The sequence below is a fragment of the Coffea arabica genome, chromosome 1e (genome assembly GCF_036785885.1).
Source record: "Coffea arabica cultivar ET-39 chromosome 1e, Coffea Arabica ET-39 HiFi, whole genome shotgun sequence".
In the NCBI taxonomy this organism is placed as follows: Eukaryota; Viridiplantae; Streptophyta; class Magnoliopsida; order Gentianales; family Rubiaceae; genus Coffea; species Coffea arabica.
In genome coordinates, this window is record NC_092311.1 from 55305002 (window position 1) to 55325792 (window position 20791).

At 36.9% G+C, this 20791-nt stretch overlaps 2 protein-coding genes across 7 annotated transcripts; both read right to left on the bottom strand.

Moving 5' to 3' along the window:
* Window positions 1-240: 240 nt before the first annotated feature.
* Window positions 241-8584, bottom strand: LOC113718914 (flowering time control protein FCA). Of its 6 annotated transcripts, none has more exons than XM_072065926.1 (13): window positions 8113-8299; window positions 7895-7946; window positions 7695-7762; window positions 7358-7436; window positions 6288-6370; window positions 6138-6189; window positions 3251-3327; window positions 2697-2763; window positions 2380-2459; window positions 2239-2303; window positions 1540-1594; window positions 681-878; window positions 241-578 (listed from the first exon to the last, which is right to left on the bottom strand). In XM_072065926.1, the coding sequence occupies exons 1-13, from the start codon at window positions 8146-8148 to the stop codon at window positions 495-497; spliced, it is 996 nt and encodes a 331-aa protein (XP_071922027.1). In that variant the 5' UTR covers window positions 8149-8299; the 3' UTR covers window positions 241-494. The 6 variants fall into 6 exon arrangements, with proteins under 6 accessions (XP_071922027.1, XP_071922030.1, XP_027099647.2 ...); XM_072065929.1 differs by having other exon boundaries at window positions 7895-7968; window positions 8113-8150; XM_027243846.2 differs by lacking the exon at window positions 7695-7762 and having other exon boundaries at window positions 7895-7968; window positions 8113-8578.
* A 1790-nt stretch (window positions 8585-10374) lies between these two features.
* LOC113718905 (long chain acyl-CoA synthetase 1) lies at window positions 10375-18156 on the bottom strand. Its single transcript, XM_027243835.2, has 19 exons — window positions 17517-18156; window positions 17236-17302; window positions 16987-17076; window positions 16784-16840; window positions 16578-16626; window positions 16025-16101; window positions 15893-15926; window positions 15715-15809; window positions 14664-14831; window positions 14257-14367; window positions 13783-13870; window positions 13632-13698; window positions 13445-13520; window positions 13013-13130; window positions 12087-12332; window positions 11843-11982; window positions 11548-11730; window positions 10849-10968; window positions 10375-10682 (listed from the first exon to the last, which is right to left on the bottom strand). The coding sequence occupies exons 1-19, from the start codon at window positions 17663-17665 to the stop codon at window positions 10635-10637; spliced, it is 1983 nt and encodes a 660-aa protein (XP_027099636.1). The 5' UTR covers window positions 17666-18156; the 3' UTR covers window positions 10375-10634.
* Window positions 18157-20791: the final 2635 nt, after the last annotated feature.

Consider the following 20791-nt stretch of genomic DNA (forward strand, 5'->3'; position numbering starts at 1 on the left):
AAGCAAGCAGAAAGAATTTCTTTCCCATTTCGACTCCTTGTTTGGCTCTGTGGCCAGATTCTGCAAGAGGGAGGGAGGGAGGGAGGGAGGGGCTGGACTCTGGAGAATAGAGAATACAGCGACTCCTAAGCTTTTGCTTCAACGCCTGCAAACAAGACATGGATGTACCCACCCACCTGGTGGCGTCCATGTCCATGATTTTTCTGTTACGCACTTTCGAAATGAACTGGGCTCTCTGTGTGAGCTGGAAAGGTTCCAATCCCATTTTCTTTCAGAAAGTGTGACAGCGGCATAATAATATAACATAATATATTTGCCATAGCAATCCAATTCAGCACCCAATCCCCCAGTTCAATGGTCTTACTACTGGCATAGAAAAGGAAGGCTATTTATTGTATTGGAGGAGATGCTGAGCTGAATGAAACACCTGATTATATAGTAAGACCTACACTCCACTACCACACCTGACAAATCTCTTTGGTACAAACGACCTCTTAATGCGAAATCTGTAGCTGTGGCTGCTCCTCCAGCTTTAGAAGCTGCCGTTCATAGAGTGCATACTCCTCAGGTTTCTCCCACTAAAACAAACAATTCAAGACACATTAAAGAGGCATGTTAAGGAAATGACGACCAAACACCTTCCATCATAATATACTAAGTAAAATACTTCTATGCTTTACCCTGCTGTCGCTTGTTACGCAATTGTAATAATATGGATATCCATCAGGGCACATATGTTCACTCCACTCGCATTCCACGGAGGAGTCGATGCCAGTAATCGCTCCAAAAGATGAACAAGACAAAGAGGAATTCGGCATGCTCTCTGAAGCATTGCTGGCACATCCTAACTCAGGCTTGCATTTATTATAATATGTTGACTGCAGAAACATGGCCGATGCACTCCAATGTCAGGCCAAATCATGCAGGTAGGTTTTCAGGGAACAAATGAAACGAAAGAGGCAAAATCCATACATAAAGACAAAAGAAGATTGAGGAACACAGAAGGCACCCCAAACATGCTTTAAAATAATCAAACATGTAAACATTTAAAATTTTGCTCACGTAATCTCAAGATTGGTCATTACTCATGGTTTCCCAACCATTTGTACTTGTTGCAATAATTTGCTATTTGCACAATTGCATCTTGACTAGTTGAAATCCATCTAAATTGGCTACATCACTTCAAAGCATTCTTACATAGCTCAACTTTTTGATGCCCTAATAATATGCACACTTCATAAGTAGTAGATTCTAGTGAAAACTTTAATACCAACTTGGTCGGATGTCAAACGTTGGTGCATAATCCCACTGCCACAAAAGTGTTTTCCAGAAAGCATATTATTAAGTACATTTGGCGAGAAACTTAAATTAATCATCTAAAGCACGCAAGGCGCACCAAGATACGTGTATTGAGTGTTTATCTCATCAAAAGTATAGGTTTCACCAATGTGTCAAGGGAAACATGTAGATGCAAGGAACATGAGCATCATCATCCCATAATATGAAGCAAGCAACATTATTAAATATGTTAAGACTCACAGGATGGAAATCATTATGCACAACAGCTACTCGATCATCCAAATACGATGCAGCCCTGCAATGCACCGGAATTGAAGCAACACATAACCCAGAAGACAATGCGAAAAGCGACAAGCTAAGCACGAGAGAAAAATAAAACTAATATTCTGAAATTACTTTACAATAAAAGGCAATGCAAAGCTACATCTGTCCTCACATACAGCGGGAAAAGAAAGACATGTTATAGACCACAATTTGAGTAATTTAGTGGGTAAATCAAATATTTACAATTAAGATGCTGGAATAAAAATGACTTTTTTAGTGCTTAGGGAGGGCCAATGGAAGTGTGATCAAACCTAAAGGAAACTCAAGAACGAAGCACGCAACAAGTAGTGACACTGATAAACCACCAGGGCAGTTTTATTGGTGAAAGGACAAGACTTATCGGAACAAAAGCACATAATACCACATCATTCCCAGCAGGCTCAGGGTATAGCAAGAACTAATTGTCTTTTACAGCAAGCCTCTATTCTGTTCCAACCAAAGTCATTTGAAAGATAACTCATGTCAGCTAATAGGCTAATAATAACTGGAAGAGATCATAAGGGTTTTCTGTCAGGACAACTGTAATGTGAATTTGGCACATCGCTAGATTTCCATAAGCAGTGTTCTTATGAAAATAATTATCTGAGGTGATGGTAGAGCTGGAGAGCGACCAACCTTGGACCTCCCAACCTAGGCTTCTTAGGATCCGCAAAACGAACGATTAATGGCTGATTACAACCCTAAGTCACAAGTAAAACGAAATTACATTATAAGCTAAGAAAACTAAGTCAAAAGTCCTAGATGCACTGAGCTTACCCTCATGATGTAGCTGCCATGTAGGGCATTGATTGCAGCAACTGCCATTTCTCTACGAGAGAACTGAACAAATGCACATCCTTGAGAGCAGCAAGGATGTCCACAACAACAAAAAAACATGATTAGGAGAAGATTCATAAACAAGGATGAAGAGTATACAAGATGGTGGCAAGCAGAAGAGACGGATGAAAATGTCAAGAGTATTAAAGACACACTGAGAAATAACCTGATCAACTAGTCAGGACCCTGAAGCATATCCTACAGTTAAACAAATTTAACCATTCTGCTTTTACTATAAGAGAGACTTGCGTACATACCCCGATGTTGTCTCATTTCATCCCGCACAATGAAGACATCTTCAACAATACCAAATCGAGAAAATATCTGACATTAAGAGAATACCATCTCAATAGAAAAGAACATGCACCATAACTCATGTTAGAAGTTGAAGTTTCAAATGAAAGTCCATTCAAATGCATCACTGTTATTAGGCCGATTTAATGTCACTTACTAAGAAAGTTTCATCTACCAAACTTTTTAACCTAAACTATCTGTTTTTGTGATATTCATCATGATAACAATACTTTTTACATTGTCAAGACCAGCTCACAGAAGTTAAGATTAATCCCAAAAAAAAAAGGTAAATAAAAATAAAAAGAAACCTAAAAGACCACAATCATGGAAATGTATTGAAAACAACATATCACAAGTTTATAGATAGGCCAAATCATTTTCCTATAAACTTCTAGGAGAAAGAGCACCACAAGCAGAAGACCACAAAAGCAGGATAGCAGAAATAGGCATTCTGCAGTACATGTGCCCCAAATTGTATGAGACAATAAGGGATGAAAGCTTATCAGGTGGACGGTACTTCTTCGATTTCTGTATCTGTAGATTGTTTGTTCACACAACCGACGTACAATTTCAACAATTGCTGGTCAAAGCTACCTGCAAGGCAGATATGCAGCATAAACATTATAAAACTTCAGAGATGCAACTGAAACAAAATTTTATGCAAACATCCAAATCCTGATCTCATACAAACAAACAAACAAGTCCCAGAAAGCTATAAAGAAGAAAATAAATTCAGAGGCCATAGGTCAGATAAAATAAGAGAAGCAGCTGAACCTCAATCACTTGGACAACATCTACTTGTAGAGTAGTAGTTCCACAATTTTACACCAGTGTTAAAAATAGAGTCAATACAGATAATGATATAGTTCCACAGGGGAAAACAAAAAATTTCCAATTCCGTTAAACAAAATTCACCATATGACATACGCAGAATCCAAGTTACTGGAAGTCAAGACAGTTGCTTACTTTTATAGGGCCTTCAAACTCAAAGCAGAACAATTATATGACCGTCACTGGCTTCTAAACCACACTGCTATAGACGTACTTAAAAAAATCATCTAAGGAAGACACAATCTAAGATGTAACACAAAATCAAAGAAGAAGTCTAGGTAATTAACTTTTACAAGGCCTCCAGGTTCAAACCACCACAACTACAAAAAAGCAAGTATGGCTTCAAAGAAATATCTAAATGAGAGTCTCCTATTCTTCCAAAAGATTTTAAAATATGTACAAAAGTTAAAGCAGAAGATGCCCAAGATATTGTGCTAACAACCCTACGCCCTCTATTTTAAGATTTTCTTGTCAAATAAGAAAAGACAAACTTCAATTAGACGAAAAGAAGTCCTGTTTTTCCTCTTTGGATAACAGAATCACCCCAAAAGTATATGGTCTCTTAAGTTTGTGTTCATCCAATTAAACTACAGATGTTGGTATAAACTGTTACTAAAAAAAAAATTTGAATAAAACTTTTCTCTGATTTTTCTTTGGATATATACATTTATTTTCTTTTAAGATTTTTTTCCCATGATAGACACCTCACAACACACTCTGAAGGCCATAGCAATAAATTTTCTCCATCATTTCAAAAACATACTCTACTAATTTCATGTATAAATTTAATAAATACAACCCATTCACAGCAAGGATCATTAAGTGCAGTTGTGATTCGCCAATGTTAAGTGAACCAATTTTCTAGTAGGACTCCCACCACGATCATCATTTTAAAGTGTGAACTGACCAAAAAACTAGAAGTTGAGAACTATGTTGAGTGAACTTAATTTCTACCAGGAACTTTGAATTTTCTGGACACATCACATTTTAAAACCACTTATCATGAATATATATTAACATGAAACCTTGTTCAGGACAGAAACTAGTAGCATTTTAAGACTAAAAGCCTTTAATTGCCTCAACATCGTATAAGAATTTTAGAAACAATATACGAATATTTCCACAAATTAATATGATTTTCTCAACCAGAGCAAGATATGCATGACAAGATTCTTAACATCTCCTTCCCTCTCATAAAATAATCTATGTTTTGAAACTCAGACCGGGCAACAACTTGGCAGAGCTTGAGGTTCAACAGGTTCGACCGGTTAGACTGGGGGTCAAACCAGATAACATCATAATGATGCCATAAATATATTTTGAATTATATATAAAATAAAACAAATAAAATAAATATGTGCTTGGAGTGATTTCAATTTTTCCCCAGATGTCCTATGTATTGAGGGATCAAATTAATGATAACCAAACACAATTGATGGTAAAATATACAAAGTGCTTGATAAAACTTTTTAAGTAACATATGGTAACATTATGGAGTCTTAATTCCATAAGATGATGAATACAGAATGAAAATATGAATCATTGTAAAAATACAAAAACTAAGGTTGAAATGAAAGTATAAAAGAATTTTATGATTGTTCAAAACATTAAGGGGTCAGAGTATAATACTATAATATGAGAAAGGTTTCTAACTTATAAGGGATTCCTTGTTATACTTCTTCTCCGCCTGTCCGCCATCAAAAGCTTTCCACTTTCCAGTTCCTTATGTCCCACATCACAAAGTTTCCAGTTCATGTGTTTAGTTTTTTTCCTTTTTTCTAACGGTTTATTTTTATTTCTTTTACACTCTCTTCTTCTTCTCTTTCGCTTATCTTCCCTTCTACCATTCTTGATTTCCTTTTCTTTTCTTCTGATTTTAGATCTTTTCACCCTTTCTCGTGTAAGATTTCTTCAATTCTTCTTCTTTTCTTCTCATCCTTTCATGCTACATTTCTTTCATTTTTTGTTTGATTTTAGATCTGTCAAAAATTTAACCAAATCTCAAGCTTTTAGGGTTGCTATGTTATTGTCAGTTGTTTAGGAAATTATAAAAAAGTCCAAGAAAAAAATCAAAATTCAGCCAAAACAGAAAATAGCAAAAAAACCGATTTTCTTGGGTATTACCAGTTTGCGGTCAAACCGGTTTTTTGATCGGTTTTGACCGAGTTTCTTGCACCTGATTCTCAACACCAACTCAGGCTGGAGGACTAACCAATTCACCATTCAACTGGTCAAACCGGCTGGTCCGGTCTGAGCTTAAAACCACAGATAATAACTGTACCAACAAGAAAATAAATGCAACTCAAGTAATATGTGTTTGCCTGCTTTTAACTTTGAATATTAGCATAACTCAGCAAACAAGATTCCACAAGAAAATGAGAAGACAAAAAAAGTAAGAATCATATCCTAAGCTAATTACAAACCACAAGCTAACTACTGAGAATACCTCTTCCTATGGCAAAGAAGTGAAAAAGTAGAACATACTTGTGTCCAGTCTCACCCTGATGAATAAAGTACAGCAGCAAGGGTCAAACAGTGAATAAACAAAATAAAACTTCCATGTCAGAAATTACCATAGCGTTCCTTTTGCCCATCAGCATATCTGACTGTCAGAGGAGCCACTCCCTGCAAAAGGCAGTTAACCATCATGAATCAGAGTGCACAGAATGCCTTTCTTTGGAGGAAAAGCTAGAAATTTTATGACTACCAGAAATTAAACTAACCCCAGGAAATGTATATCGATCATGTAATGCTCGAATGGCTCTGTCAGCTTCCTCTATTGTTGTATACTTCACAAAGCAACATTCTGCAAATAGTATTTAACATGTAGATTAGATCATACCATACCTCCAATGTTCATGCAAGCATATATCGCACAAAACCCTCGAGACCTTGAGTCATACTTGAAATATCTAACTCATAAAGAGTAGCCAAAAGCAGTACCAATCTCGGATTGCAAGAACCACATCCAGATGCCCCAAAAAAAATCATGGAAATATCAATAGCACTTTATGCACACTATGTTGATACATTGAAATAAACCACAAAATTTATAAATTGGCATGACAAGTTTTGGGTTAATGACACAAAAAATGATAAACCACCAATTGGATACATTGCAATATTTGAAGCAATTAGTTTTATAACCATCCAATGTGATAGCACGCTATTAAGTTCTGGATATCTGATTAGATTAACCACTGAAAGGAAAATAGAAGTCAGCTACTAAATCTGACATGTTTAAATATATATTTCAGATTAGTTATAAGCCAACTCTGCAGGGAGAATCCTGAGATAAATGGGCCCAAGCCATTAAAGACATTGGATTACAGCAACAAAACATGTATATTAGCACATTCCACAATCTCGTGAATTTATTTTGGTTTTTATTCTTCTCTTTTGCTTGCCATTCTTCAGGAATCAAGGTGGGATACTTTTGCACAACACTGGTTTTATACTAACTACAAGACTCAGCTCTCAGAACCTTAACCAGACCACCAAGTTGGGCAGTTCAAGGCTTCAAATTGAACTTTAAAATTCTGCAAGCACAACAATCATGAGGCAGAACCAACTAATTAGCCATAGGACTTCAAACATGGCTCCTCCAACAAATTGAAGTGCAAGGAAGTAGCCAAAAAAAAAATTTTTTTTTTATCAAATTGAACACCATTTACAGGCATGGTTTAAAAGGACTAACGTCATGCGAGAAAAAAAAAAAAAGGAAACATAATCCAGGAGACCATTGCTTGACCGTAACAAAAGGGAGCTAGTACAAGATGCCATCGTGTTATACCTCCTTGTTGACCAGTCCTTTTATCTCTGATAAGAACAATCTCGACAATATTGCCATGTTCTGCGAAAACAGATCCAATCTGAAGTAGGATAAGAAAGTAGCGAAGTTAGAAAAGGGACTATGTGTCCAAAGTTGACGGATGGGAAAATCATAAAAAGTGGAAATTCGAGTTGATTAAGTAGTAGAATAATTTTTCTGTAAAGTAACAAATGATGCCAGCAAGTAAAAATGAGAAAAAGATAACAGCCACAATAAATATTCACAATGTTCACCGTAAAAAAGCACTACTGACATCTGTAAATGATGCAGAAACAAGCTAAAAGGAAAAGACGATTACGAGTAGGATGTTGGGGCAAGTGAGAGGGTATAGAGCAATGGAAATGGGTTTGACCATTGGAGTTGGAGCTGAAGGTAGAGAAGCGAATGGGGTTGGTGGCCGTTCCATCATCAATGGGAATGAGCAACAGAGTTGAATAGGTAGAGAAGTAAATGGTGTTGGATTAGTTAAAGGGAATAAAATGCAAAGTGCAAACTTACATCTTCTCGCGTGGCTGTTTTTGGAACTCCGGCTACGTATAGCTTCACAATTCTGCAGCCATTACCATAATGATCTAATGATATGATGATATGAGAGAAGACAGAAGTTTTAGTGTGACAGCGTCCATAAGCATCGGATAGAGAGATATCCTAAAAATGAAAGATAAAAAAGAGACAGAGAGAGATTTGGAAGAGGAGGGTGGCAGGGGCAGCGGTACCAGGAGCAGAAGTCCCTTGGAGTTGGAGGGAGTCATTGGAGTGTGAAAACTGCCTCTTGCGGACTCCGGAGGAGGAGGAGCAGGGTGAGAGGGAATGACAAGTGAAATTACTGTCTACCCGGGCAGCTGCTGGGTAGTCATTGGGTTCGGAATTGAAGCTATGGTGGTGACGGCGACGCTCCTGCTGGCGGTTATAGTGGTCAGCGTACGAGGGATTACCTCTGCTTTTGTTATCGTGACTGTGGGCATGATGATAGTGAGGGTCGGACACGGGGACAGAGTCATCGGAGGGATGCGAATTGCGGAGGATAGACTCGGGAGCTGACCGGTCGTCGCCGCCGCCGCAGCGTTCTTCTCCTCCTCCTCCTCCTCCTCGTCGTCTGTGTGGATCATCCATCGTTTTTTCTTTTCTTTTCTTTTCTTTTTTAAAGAAATTTAGAGTATTTATCAGTGTCACACACCGTGGTGCCCGACAACTCCTATCCCAAAAAAAAAAAAAAAGTAAATGGCCAATTTAGTCCCTAAATTCTTGCTTTGTCGATTTAGTTCCTAATTTTTATTTCTTACCAATTTGATACGTGGATTTATTTTTCGATTCCAATTAAAAACTTCTGTGGTGCACCATTACCTAAAATCGATTTAGCTCTTAATTGATCATTTGAATGGAGGTATTTTGAAACGTTGCTCACAGAATTGTGATAAAAGTAAGAGAATCATGTAAAAAATCACAAGATTAAATTTTAAAAAAACTTTATTTGGAGATTTTTACACAATATATTTATTATTTATACTGCAGTCCCGCGAATGACGTTCCTATAATATTCCTATTTAATTAATCAATTATGAATCAAATTGATTTTAGTTAATGGTGCCACCATGAAAATCCTTAATTGAAACTACAAAATAAATTCAAGTATCAAATTGGTCAGAAATAAAAATTATGAATTCAATTGACACAAAGTTTAGGAATGAAATGATCTATTTTCCAAAAAAAAAAAAAAAAGAGTAAAAATGAAAACCAACTTCCGTCAAAGTACTACATAAATATTTCAACTCTTGCGTCACTACTCTGATTAATGAAATAATCAAAATATACCCTCAAAAGCATATGTCCTTCCCATTTTGCCTTCTTAATTTTTCAATTGGATCAATTTGGTCCTTAGACTTGTTAGTTTCCCCAAATTTACGCCAATCATTCTCGTAACCACAAATTAAATTGGATTTAGTATATGCTGCAGCAGAAGGATATACACATGCCCTCAATGAAATTAATGAATTTACTATAAATACATATATATATATGTATATTTGCACATATGCAAAAATAAAAAAGCAAAAAATATTTCCTTCGACGAAATCCATTATTTGCAAAAGTTAATTGCCTTCATGTGCATTTTTTTAACCCATATCCATAAATAATTATGACTTTTATTTGTACTTTTTGTGCAAAAATGCGAAAGTTAACTTTCAATTTTGGATGTATTTGGTTGATTGCATCACATTCGAGAAAATGGAAAATTGATTGAATTGGACAATAGAGGATGCAAAGTAAGCAAGTCACATTTTTCATTGGGATATATTGAAGTTAACCAAAAAAATAAGTTACATTTTATGAATTGGTGCGCTACTATTACTTTACTAGAAAATCTTTACGCGACAAAATTTCATGCCAAATTGCAAATTTAAACAATCCGGTTTTGCTTCAAAATATGATGAGCATTTCATTTATTAAAAAAAAATTATTGAGCAATGCATTTCGAGAATGTTTTGCTCTTTTTATTTTTGAAATTATAAATTTTGCATTCAAAATTCCCTCACTCTAATTAAGAATGGCATAATCAACTACTTTCAAAGTAGTTGGCCACCAAGAGAGTTTTAAAACACTATTTGAGTTTAGGTCATGGATCGAATCCTCCTACATTCTAATATTCATGATTTTTTGGAATGTTTGGCCAGCGGAGTGTAAGCATTCGTCTGAGCCAGTGGTGAGTGGTGACCCCCTCCACCACCTAGTACAGAATAAGAATAGGTGTAATATGAAGTCTATCATGTCCGATAAAAAACAAAAATCCTTTGAAATAACTGACACCCTACCCCGTCGTCGGCTCCTCTCCCGTCCCCCGCCTATCGCACGGTTTTGGTCATTGATTTCAGGAGTTATCATTCGAGGATTAGGAGGACAAAAAATGATCTGTGTGTGAACAGTACATCTCATTTTTACCCGAGGGAATTTTGTCCAACATTTGACGAGAAAAAGCAATATAGGCGAAGGGGAAAGGTTTTATATTTAGTATCATTTTGTTTGTTATGGGTGTATAAAAGTAAAAAAGAGAGTAAACTGGCATTGAAGTTACACATACACACTGAGGAGTTTGGTGGCAATTCACTCACATAATATGAACACACACAAACGAAGTCGGAACATTGCTCCTCCTGCACTAACAGCCGCAGGCCAGCAGCTACATACTGATATTGGCAGTCTCCAAATTTAAATTGCAATGATGCCACAAAGCGCAATGGACTTAGCGCTTAACACCAGAGAGTTTCTCATACAGACCCTCAATTTCCCCCTGCAACCAAACAAACGAATCCATTACCATCATTGCAGGTTAGGTTGTATATTGTATTCCATTCCCAAGTCTGTTACTTTGCGAGTGGTTTGATGATCTAGGAAGAAACATTTATGGAACCAACCGAGAGACGAGAAATTTATGGAGTCATATCAGATCACATCACCTTGTAGCGCTTAAGTAACTGATCCCTTTTCTTCTTCAAAGTTGGAGTCATCAAATCTGCTTGCAGCTCAAAAGGTTGGGGTTCCAGAATAATCGCTTTGATATGCTCAAAGCCTCTCAGCTGAAAAGTGTATAGCAGCAGACGTTGGGTTGAACACTTGATGCGTGTCTCACAAACAAAATCATATATTTTTCATTCTACCACAATTCATTTTCACTTTTCCTAGGTACAAGTCATGAGACTCAGAAAGAAGCATGATGTTAAAGTCATGAGACTCAGAAAGAAGCATGATGTTTGCAGTCAAACTTGTAGATGCCAGACGCATTTTATTGAAGTTTTTAAAAACTAGAGGATTACCCATCAAACCAGAGAAGAGTTTTGAGTTACGTTGGTTTTTCTTTTTTTTCACAAAAAAACGTGTTGGTTATTTATGAGAAGGGGCATATCTCGTTTCTTTCGAAGCAGAACTGACTACTGCTCCACTTCAGATTCTCTCGAGAAGTATCCAAAGTCCAAACTGTTTCAGCTTGACATTAATGTCATTCTCTGAGAAACTAAACTGAGACCAGTGAGTAGATGGTTCAGGCCAAAAAATTCCAGGAATATAGAACCAAATTACCGCGGAGGGGGGAGAGGGGGTTTGGGAGTTGTTCTACTTTTCCAGGTTTGTCATTTGTGTAATAGAGTATGAAAATTGACCTTGTTTCTCTCTGCTGTGGACCTTAGCTCCTGTAGGATAAGGTCTTGCAGCTGGTTGAGCGAGCACAATCCGGAAAAGGAGTCTTGATAGCCATTTTGCCGTGCCCATTTTACCGTGTTCTCCTCATGTGGTACCACAACAGCAATCAGCATTGACTTAAAGCTATCTCCATACACCCAGATCTAAAAGACAAGAATCATCAAACATAGGCTCAACATGCATGGTAGCTGAGCAATCGATATAATAATACAAGTAGTATAATCTGATTATACGAATCAGAAATTTGATACTTACATCTTCAATTGTTGGCGAAACACAATAAACTTTTTCCAGATATTCAACTGCAACATATTCCCCTTGAGATAGCTTGATAAGATTTTTCTTTCTATCGATAATCGTTATAACACCATTTTCTGACATCTCTCCTATGTCACCTGATTCCATCAGAGGATGAAATGAATAAGAAAACATACAGTTCAAATAAATTTCTACTAGGAAAGAAAGAAAAGAAAGAAGAAGAAAAAAAAAAAAGAATCACCTGTGTGGAACCACCCATCTCTTATAGTTTCTCTTGTTAATTCCGGGTTCTTGTAGTATCCTGCAAAAGCCATCTTCCCTCTGACACAAATCTCACCACGAGGACGATCTCCAAGTGGATAGTAGCCCATTTCTGGGACTTCCTCCAGACGAATTTCGTTGTATACAAATGCAGAACCAACTGTTCCGATCAAGCACATTTCATCGGGAAAGCCAAGGCTGGTCAATCCACAAGTCTCCGTCAACCCTGGATAAACAAAATTGCACCGCTCTAAGGAGCATATAGAAATTTAAACACAAAAGTGAGATTGACTGCATGAACTTGCAAAATTATAAATAATTTCTTGCCTTGAATTTGATACTTCCATTGGCAAGTTTCAAGTATATCACAAAAAAAAACAAAAGTCATCTGGAAGAGTATATGCACATAATAGTTGCATCAAATGTGTTAGGGTTGTCAATTTATGCACCCTAAACATTTCTGGCAATTCAATATCTATACTTAAAACTTTGACTGTTTTGACCTTATTGGTTCAATCTTTCATTCTTGGACTGAAACTGTCCAATTAAACATTTGTACTTCAAGAGTAATGTGAGCATAATCTAATCTAGAGTAAGATCGTAATCTGGGAATCGTCTGCTGCTATTTCGAGGATGTATTTATATACTGCATCAAGGATAAACCAGTAAGCATAGAAACCAAAGATGGTTGAATCAGCTCGAAAAGTTAAAAGAGCAGTTACTTAAATCAAGTGCTATTCATGAGTTCAAAAATATAACTTTTGAGGAACTTGAACACATCAACTGTAAGATAAGGTATGAGTGACCAAATTAATGTGAGGAAAGACTTTCACCTTCACAGAATATAGTGCAGTGTTGATAGGTAACTAGGAAAGAGATGCTTTCTATTAAGCATAAGTTGTTTACCATAGCCTTGCAAAACAAAAGCACACGAGGTGACCCGCAAGAATTCTTCCACCTCACTGCCTAGTGGTGCACCACCAGAAACTATCAGACGAATCCGGCCACCTAACCTGGCCTTGACCTAATTACCAAAACAAAGAAAGATAAGTCAATAGATCACGTTGTTTTTGCTTGACCATCAAAAGAAGTTCCCTCCAAGGTGGGAAGCTATTTCGAGGGTACTTAATGGTTTAAGCTCTCTTGGCGACAACCTGTTACAGTATATCAACAAAATTTTGCCCAATAATCATTAAAAGTCAGGAACTAATCTCTTAAATCTACACCACTGGGTAAAAGGCTTGAGGTACAATTCTTTAATGTCTGCCTTATCCAGAATCAATTAAAACTTAGAAGCGATAGATCTTCTTGTAACATAAATAAAAGGACATGTACGACCTTCCTAAAAGCTAGAAGATCTGCTATTGGAGATGCATGTTTCTGTTTGTAGCCTCGCTTCATCCAGTTAAGCTTGCTGAGACAAGGCAGAATCAATTAGCATGCAGGGTTAGAATGTTACAGGGGAAGTATGAGCAAAACGACCACTCAGTGAAGAACAGGGAACGACACTAATGAAAATATTTACTAGTTGTAAAGCATGCCAAAAATTTTCCTCCTCACTGGATTGAGTTCTTCAAGTGCTTTTAGCACACCTGCAGGACAGACAACAGCATTTTCTAGTTAAAAATGTTCCAGAAAATGTGCAGAGATGATCAAAGACTAGTAAATTTCCTTGCCTTCATGCACCCTTTCAAAAACTCGAGGTACTCCAGCCAGAAAAGTTGGCTTCAACTCCATTAGATCATCCTGTATCTCACTGATATCCTTGATCATGCACAAGCAGTGGGATTAGCTATTTGTAAATTATCGTTGGACTATGTGAGGTCGAGAGCTACAGCTTAGGGTTTGGTTACTGAAAAGCTTGAAACAATTAGATGTGAGAAGAACTATATGACATCAGAATCTTCAAACAAAAAAAAAAGGAAAGGAAAGGGAACCGATACAAAACTAAAGGATTGTCATTTTTTTGTTAATCGGATACTCCTATTTTTCATCTTTTGCACCAGAGTCACCAATGAAGCTTGCATTTCAACACCTTTCTATACTTTTCTTTTCACTTTCTAGTCAAACCATATCAAATACTTAAAGCAAGAAAAGTATAAGTAAAAGCAGATGATGGGAGTACGCTGTGCAATAGAATGAAGTCTTACCCCATGATAGTAACCAACAGAAGCACCCTTGTGGAAAAAGTATTCCTCAATCATGCGATCAAGGATGTGAGCAAGAGGGAGAAAAGATATGTACACATCATTCACTGTCATCTGGCCAGATATCCAACCCAAAATAATTTATACAGGATGCAGGAGAGAGAGAAATATGAAAAAAAAAATAAAAATAAAAAAAGGAGAAAAATATGAATCAATAATAAATAGGAAAAAGATTTAGGCACAAATATTGATATATTTGGATCATGCACAACTTTGAAGAGCAACGAGGTAGATTTTGCAAAGCAAAACATTCAGGCAACTTGAAGGTCAACTTAGACAGTGTTCAAGAAGTACAAGATTCCATATAGAGAGCATGAACGTGTATGATCTGCTAAACAGGTTGGACATACCTTATCTTCAAATTGTTCCATGAAAATATCAACCCCTCTGATGCATGTTGAAATGTTTTCATGAGTCAATATAACACCTTTTGGATTTCCACTGGTTCCACTAGTGTACATTATTGTACAAATATTAAATGGCTGCGGTGGCAAGAGATCTGAGGGATTCTCTTTTCCCTAATAAAAGAGGGTAAAAATTCTCAATTGGCAGTATGGAACTAAATGCTACTTTAACATGCATGGAAATTGAAGAATACATCCAGAGTGCATAAAAACACATTGAGAATCTAAGATTACAGTTCTGAGTTTTAACGACCAGAAAAACTTCAAAAGATGAAGCCATTGCGATGGGAATTGAACCAAGAGTTACATGAAGACCGCAGAAAAAAATAAAAAATAAAAAATAAAGTAACACTTCTACAAATTTTACGTTTCAACCATTTGAACACATTCAAAATGTCTCAAAAGAACATCATTTCAATAATGCACTATATTCATAACCAATCTCCTAATGTATAGAAGCAAAACAAGTTATCATATTACAGATCAAGTGCCAAAAAAGCATGTTTTGACTTTAATTGCCTAAGTGAAATAATTTAGGCAAATCATTTATCATCAAAGTGTGTAAGGCACACCTTGCGAGCAGACGATGTGGTAAACAAATAGTCCTACTTTCATTTCCTAACGTCACCTACTTGATGTATTGGAGAAAGGCTAGGAAAGTACAAGTGGTGCTCAAAAGTATGGTTAAGTCCCTCCTTAAAAGCCCGATGTTGATAGCCCCATGTTTATAAACAAAAAACTTTGGAGGTTTTCAAAAACAAATAAATAAATAGAATCTGAAACAGACTTGATGAACTCTGCCTGTACATATATATATATATATCATGTGTGGTTGGTGCACAGAACATTTTTGCAGATGCAGGACTAAAGTCCTATCAGCCGTTTCCTGTCTCACCAGAATGTCAGTCCCACTTTGCCAGACAAGAAGCTGTTGAGAAGAAAATATAGCAGTTGCAAAAGAAATAAAAAAAAAATCCTAAAGAAGTGAGAGACTTGCCATTCGAACAAAATCGTTCCAAGAATATGATTTCAGTCCAACGGATGCAGCTCCGTCCTTCTCTTCCTCTGTCATGGAAGTGAAGCAAACCATCGCTGCAACAAGGAAAGAGGAAAACTTAAGAAGGCGCTTTCCAGTTGCACAGCAAGAATTTAATTACAAAAAAAAAAAAACTCACATCTCAGTCGTCGAGCATGCTTGCACCTCAAAAGCTACAAGGAGAACAGATTTGTGTTGTGTTAAAAGCTATGATACAAATTTTTTAAAAAAAAATAAAAATAAAAAGGTCAAGTATTATGAATAAACTTACTTCTTTCACTTTCTTATCCTGTACGAAAACGAAATCAATATCTGCATGATCTATTATAAAATCAACAGCTCCTGGTCCTGCTCGATCGCACAGAGAAGTGAAAAGTAGAACATCATTCAGTCGTTTGTAAGCTCAAATACCTGAATGAAGCGACGAGTACAGGTACGCTTCTCAACTCAGTTATATTGCCTCTTTGCATATGGTATAATATTGGATGCAAAATGGGAAAGAAATAGAGGAAGTAGCTAGGAAGCCATATGCAAATCTAACTGAAATTTCTGCCAACACCAAAAAATAGTGTAGTAGTTTCATCCTGTTTCATTAAACCTGGATTAAATGGTTATTGAACATGTTGTAACAAGGAGTAGAGAACTCTCAAAAGTGCAGTTTCTGTTTAATTATTGAGGAAGGCTTTAACATATGTACAGGTTAGAAATTAGAATTAGAAAGATATCCCCGCAAGTTGCTTGCGGAAAGAGGAAGAATACAGAAGCATCAAGCTGGGTGAGAAAGCTTGAAATGAAAGCAACAAGTTTTTAAGTTTTAACTCTACCGAGAGTGTCGTAGAGAGGGACGCAAATCAAACTCTGGGAACTGCAGGCCTGCACGACCAACGCATTCCAAGTTAATACTTTTGACTTGTGCGGGGAGTGTCTATATACATATATATATAGTAGTAATAATTAGAAACGAATGAAAGTCAACATTCACGGAGATGAAATGAAATACTACTATATAGTACTGTATGCAAAAGCAAACCTCCATGGCGACAATCCACTGCGGGCAATTTGATCCATAGATGCCCACCCGGGCGCCCTGTAATTAACCCAACCAAAGTTTTCATTAATAAATCTAGGTGATTGAGCATTTCTAGTCTGGAAATTCATTATAAATTGGCATTGAGCAAGAAGGAGGAGAAGAAAAGTTTCCAAATGCGCACTAGCTAGCGCTTCCTTACTTACAGGTTGAATGCCCTGTGCTCGTAGCGCTGAACCAGCACAAAGAGTTTCTCCGTAGACTTCTTCGTAGGTTTTCCAGGCATAAGGGCCCCACTATATTATATATAGACCCAACCCCAAAAAAAAAAGCTTTGTTAAAAAAATAAAATAAAATTCTGAGCATGCAGATGCAGTGAAAGAAGAAGAAGAAGAAGACTGAGAATACAAGGCGGGCAGGGTGTGGTAGACAATGGATGGATAAAGAGTAAAGACCTTCTTGTGATCGAGAAATGGACGCCATCCTAGCATCCTATTTCCTGGATATTTTTCAACAGAGGCCCTGTACGCGCAACATCCATCAATATCCATTTTAGAAGATACTACTGATAAAAAGCTATACATACATTAGTAAGAGCATATATAGCGGTATTTTGCGGAACGAGTGGGTTAAAGAATGAGGAGAGAGATCTAGAGTAGTAATGGTAAGTGGTAGGAAAATTGATCGTCGAGATTGTAAAATTACTCCCCCTACAATCAATCAATTAATTAATTACCTAAAGATTTCCCAAGCTGTGGATAAATGGGGATCGATGGGCGGAAAGTGATGGTGGGCTAATAGATTCCGATAGACGGGGCCAACGGAGGGGAGGCCGTCCCGGCCCTCCCTTCCTTCTTCCACCTTGACAGCAAACATCTTCTTCATGGCGCAGCAGCAGAATGCCAGAAAATCTTAAAAAGAAAAGAAAGCAAGAAGAATGTTTGGCGGAGTGGAAGCTCAAGCTACTTAAAACAAAAGCATGCACATTAAGCCACTTGTGAGTTGTGACAGCTCGGCGATGAGTTATTACATTATTGATATTTGATAATGACATCCAGCAACACCAAAAGTAGAGTTTGTGTGTGTGTGTGTGTGTGTATATATGTGTATGTGTGTGTGTGTATATATATATGTGTATGGTAATAGCTGGTTTGGGGTTTAAAGATTCACATAAAGCTTATGAGTAGTAGTAGTAGTAGTAGTAGTAGTAATTAAGTAGTGTACTAGTGAGTATATATATCATGGGATAGGAGGAGGAAGGAGGAGTGGAGCAGCAGCAGAAGCCGCCAAGGTAGGCAGATAGAGAGGAATCACGGGAAAGAGAGTGGAGTGGAGTCGACAGGGAGAGGGAGAGGGAGAGGGAGAGGGAGAGGGAGAGAGACTTGTAACTAACACCCACTTTCTGCATCTTCTGCTTAAATGCTGGCATGTAATGAGTATGGGGGCCGGCCCAAACCTGTATACAGTAGTAGGAGATGTTCAGAGATTAGTAGTTGGAATGAGAAAGTATGGAGCAGATGATGAGATGGTACTCCAATTATTAAGTAAGTAAAGGAGGGAGGGCTGCCCTGGTGAAATGCATCGATCCAGGGGAATGCCACAACACAAAAAGAGCATGGTTCGATTTTGGTATCAACAGAGAGTTTCGGCGGCAACCAACCAACCACCGTCATCGGTTCATCACTCTGCCTCCTAGTTACTCCTTTTTCTTTTTCTTGTTTGTCATCACAGGAAGTATTCCTTTCGGACCTGTGCCTGTGTACCCGCCCCCAAGATACACAAGATGGTAGAAAGAGTCGAACCCTGGTCGCACGATACCCGCCCCAAAATACACAAGATGGTAGAAAGAGTCGAACCCTGATCACACGATACCGGGACCTAATGAGACAACCCAGCACCAGCCGAGCCGACCTCCTATAATTATTATAATTATAATTAGCTACCAAATGAATCAACCCAAAATCCCAATGGCCCCAACTACTAGTATAATACCATACAAGTCTTTATCTTACTAATAATTCCCACCTCATATTTCAACCTCACTTCCTTTTCATTCTCGCACCACAATGATCATGAATGCTAGCAGCACGCACCGGACTCCTGCTGCTGTGCATCTTATAATTTTGAGCGAATGGCCACTAAACTTTTGGAATCATCGAATTTTCATTATTGAACAATTTAAAGTTTAGATTTCGGATCATTTTGTTAGATTTAATCGTTAACTATACCTTTTTCTTTTGTCCGTGAATCGTGCGGACATTCAGATCTGGCATAGTTAACGATCAAATCTAACGGAATGACTCGAAACCTAAACTTTAGATAATTCAGTGATCAAAATCAAATTTTTAATAGTTTACTGACCAAAACTCAACAGTTCTAAAAGTTTAGTGGTTATTCAAATAATTTGCTCTATAATTTTGTTTGTCATGCGATAAGATTTGATTTAACCAAATGCCCATTGGCGGACGGAAGCAAATTAAATACTGACTCCACTACTTCGCTATATGTCAAGTCGCAATTACTACCACTAATTAATGCAAAATTGAAAGTGATCCATGCATTGGTCCTCAATAATTTATTTTTTTTTTAAAGAAAAAAAGAGTGATCCATCATCCATCCATCTGAGTTTAATAAGTTATTTATACCCCTAATTTCTACGAAATTGAGACTTTCTCAATCCAAAAAGAAGCAGAAGAAGTTAAGTCATTGAATTTGTTTTCGTATGCTATGAATCACGAATGGTGCATATTATTCCAATCTCGATCGTCCTCCTCCTTTTTTCAGTTCGATGTCACCTCACCTCTGTTATAACTTATAAGCGTAAGGATTACTATAGATTTTTTTTTTTTTTTTTTTTGGGGGTTAAAGAACAGGAAAGAGACATTGGGCATCCGTATATCAATCTGTCGGCTAGAACTTCAATACATCCCACTTCTTGTATCTAAACTTGTCAACCACACGGCCCAATAACGTTCAATTCTCTCTCCAACAATAAAAGAAAATTTAAATTAAATAGGATGAATCGAAATTTCACAGATAGGGTGTACAATTTTTTTCAAGCATTTTGTAATAAGTACTGTTCATGAATAGTAAAAAAAGTTTAATTAATTTCGTAAACACAATTATGAATTTACCCATAGTGCACGTACCAGACGGTAGAGGTGGGCAAAAAAACCCGCTAATCCGAAAACCCGATGAATTCGATCCGAAAAATAGGATATTCGATCTGATTTTTCTTAGCGGGGCAGATGAGGGTCGAATACTCGAAAAGTCGAGTACGGATCCCGATCAGAAAAATAAAAACCCGTGGGTACCCGACCTGCAGGGTATATTTTATAAATATTAAAAAATTAGGGGTCATTTTATAACTTTATAAATTTTAATTCTAAGTGCAAGTGAAGTGGTTCGCAAGCCTCATATTCTAATCCTATATGATCCACTCTTCTCATCTTGTTTGAAGAAAGCGATTATTCTCAGTGAAACATGAACAAAATGAAAAAAAATTTGTGAAACTCTGTTATAAAAATTGTTCATCCCTTTCATCCTTTTTATTTTTATTCGACCTCCATCGATCTTTCTTGCAAATCTTGCATCAATTCAATCAAAGATTTGTGTTTGGAGTTTCAATTTTTTGTTAGCTAGATAATTAAAATATTTGTGTCTTTCATTTATTTTTTTATTTGATTTATTTTATTGCAATTATGTCTCTTAAATTTGTCTCTTCTATTTAGTGTAAGAAATTTATTTTTCTTTTTCATCACCTTTAATACCATAAGGTCTATTCCAAAGATGTAAAGAAGTTGGGGAAGATTTTTTAAGGCTATTTTGATTATATTTTTTCCAAAAATAATTAGTTCTATTCAATTCATTTCCGAACTTGATTTCACAATCGACTTATTTGAGATGCAGTCTTGTACCATAATATCCTTAAGGAAGTTGGGGAAGTTAACAAATACTTATTATTCTTGTGTTTGTTATGTTGTAGAAGGATGAAATGTATGAGAATGGTGA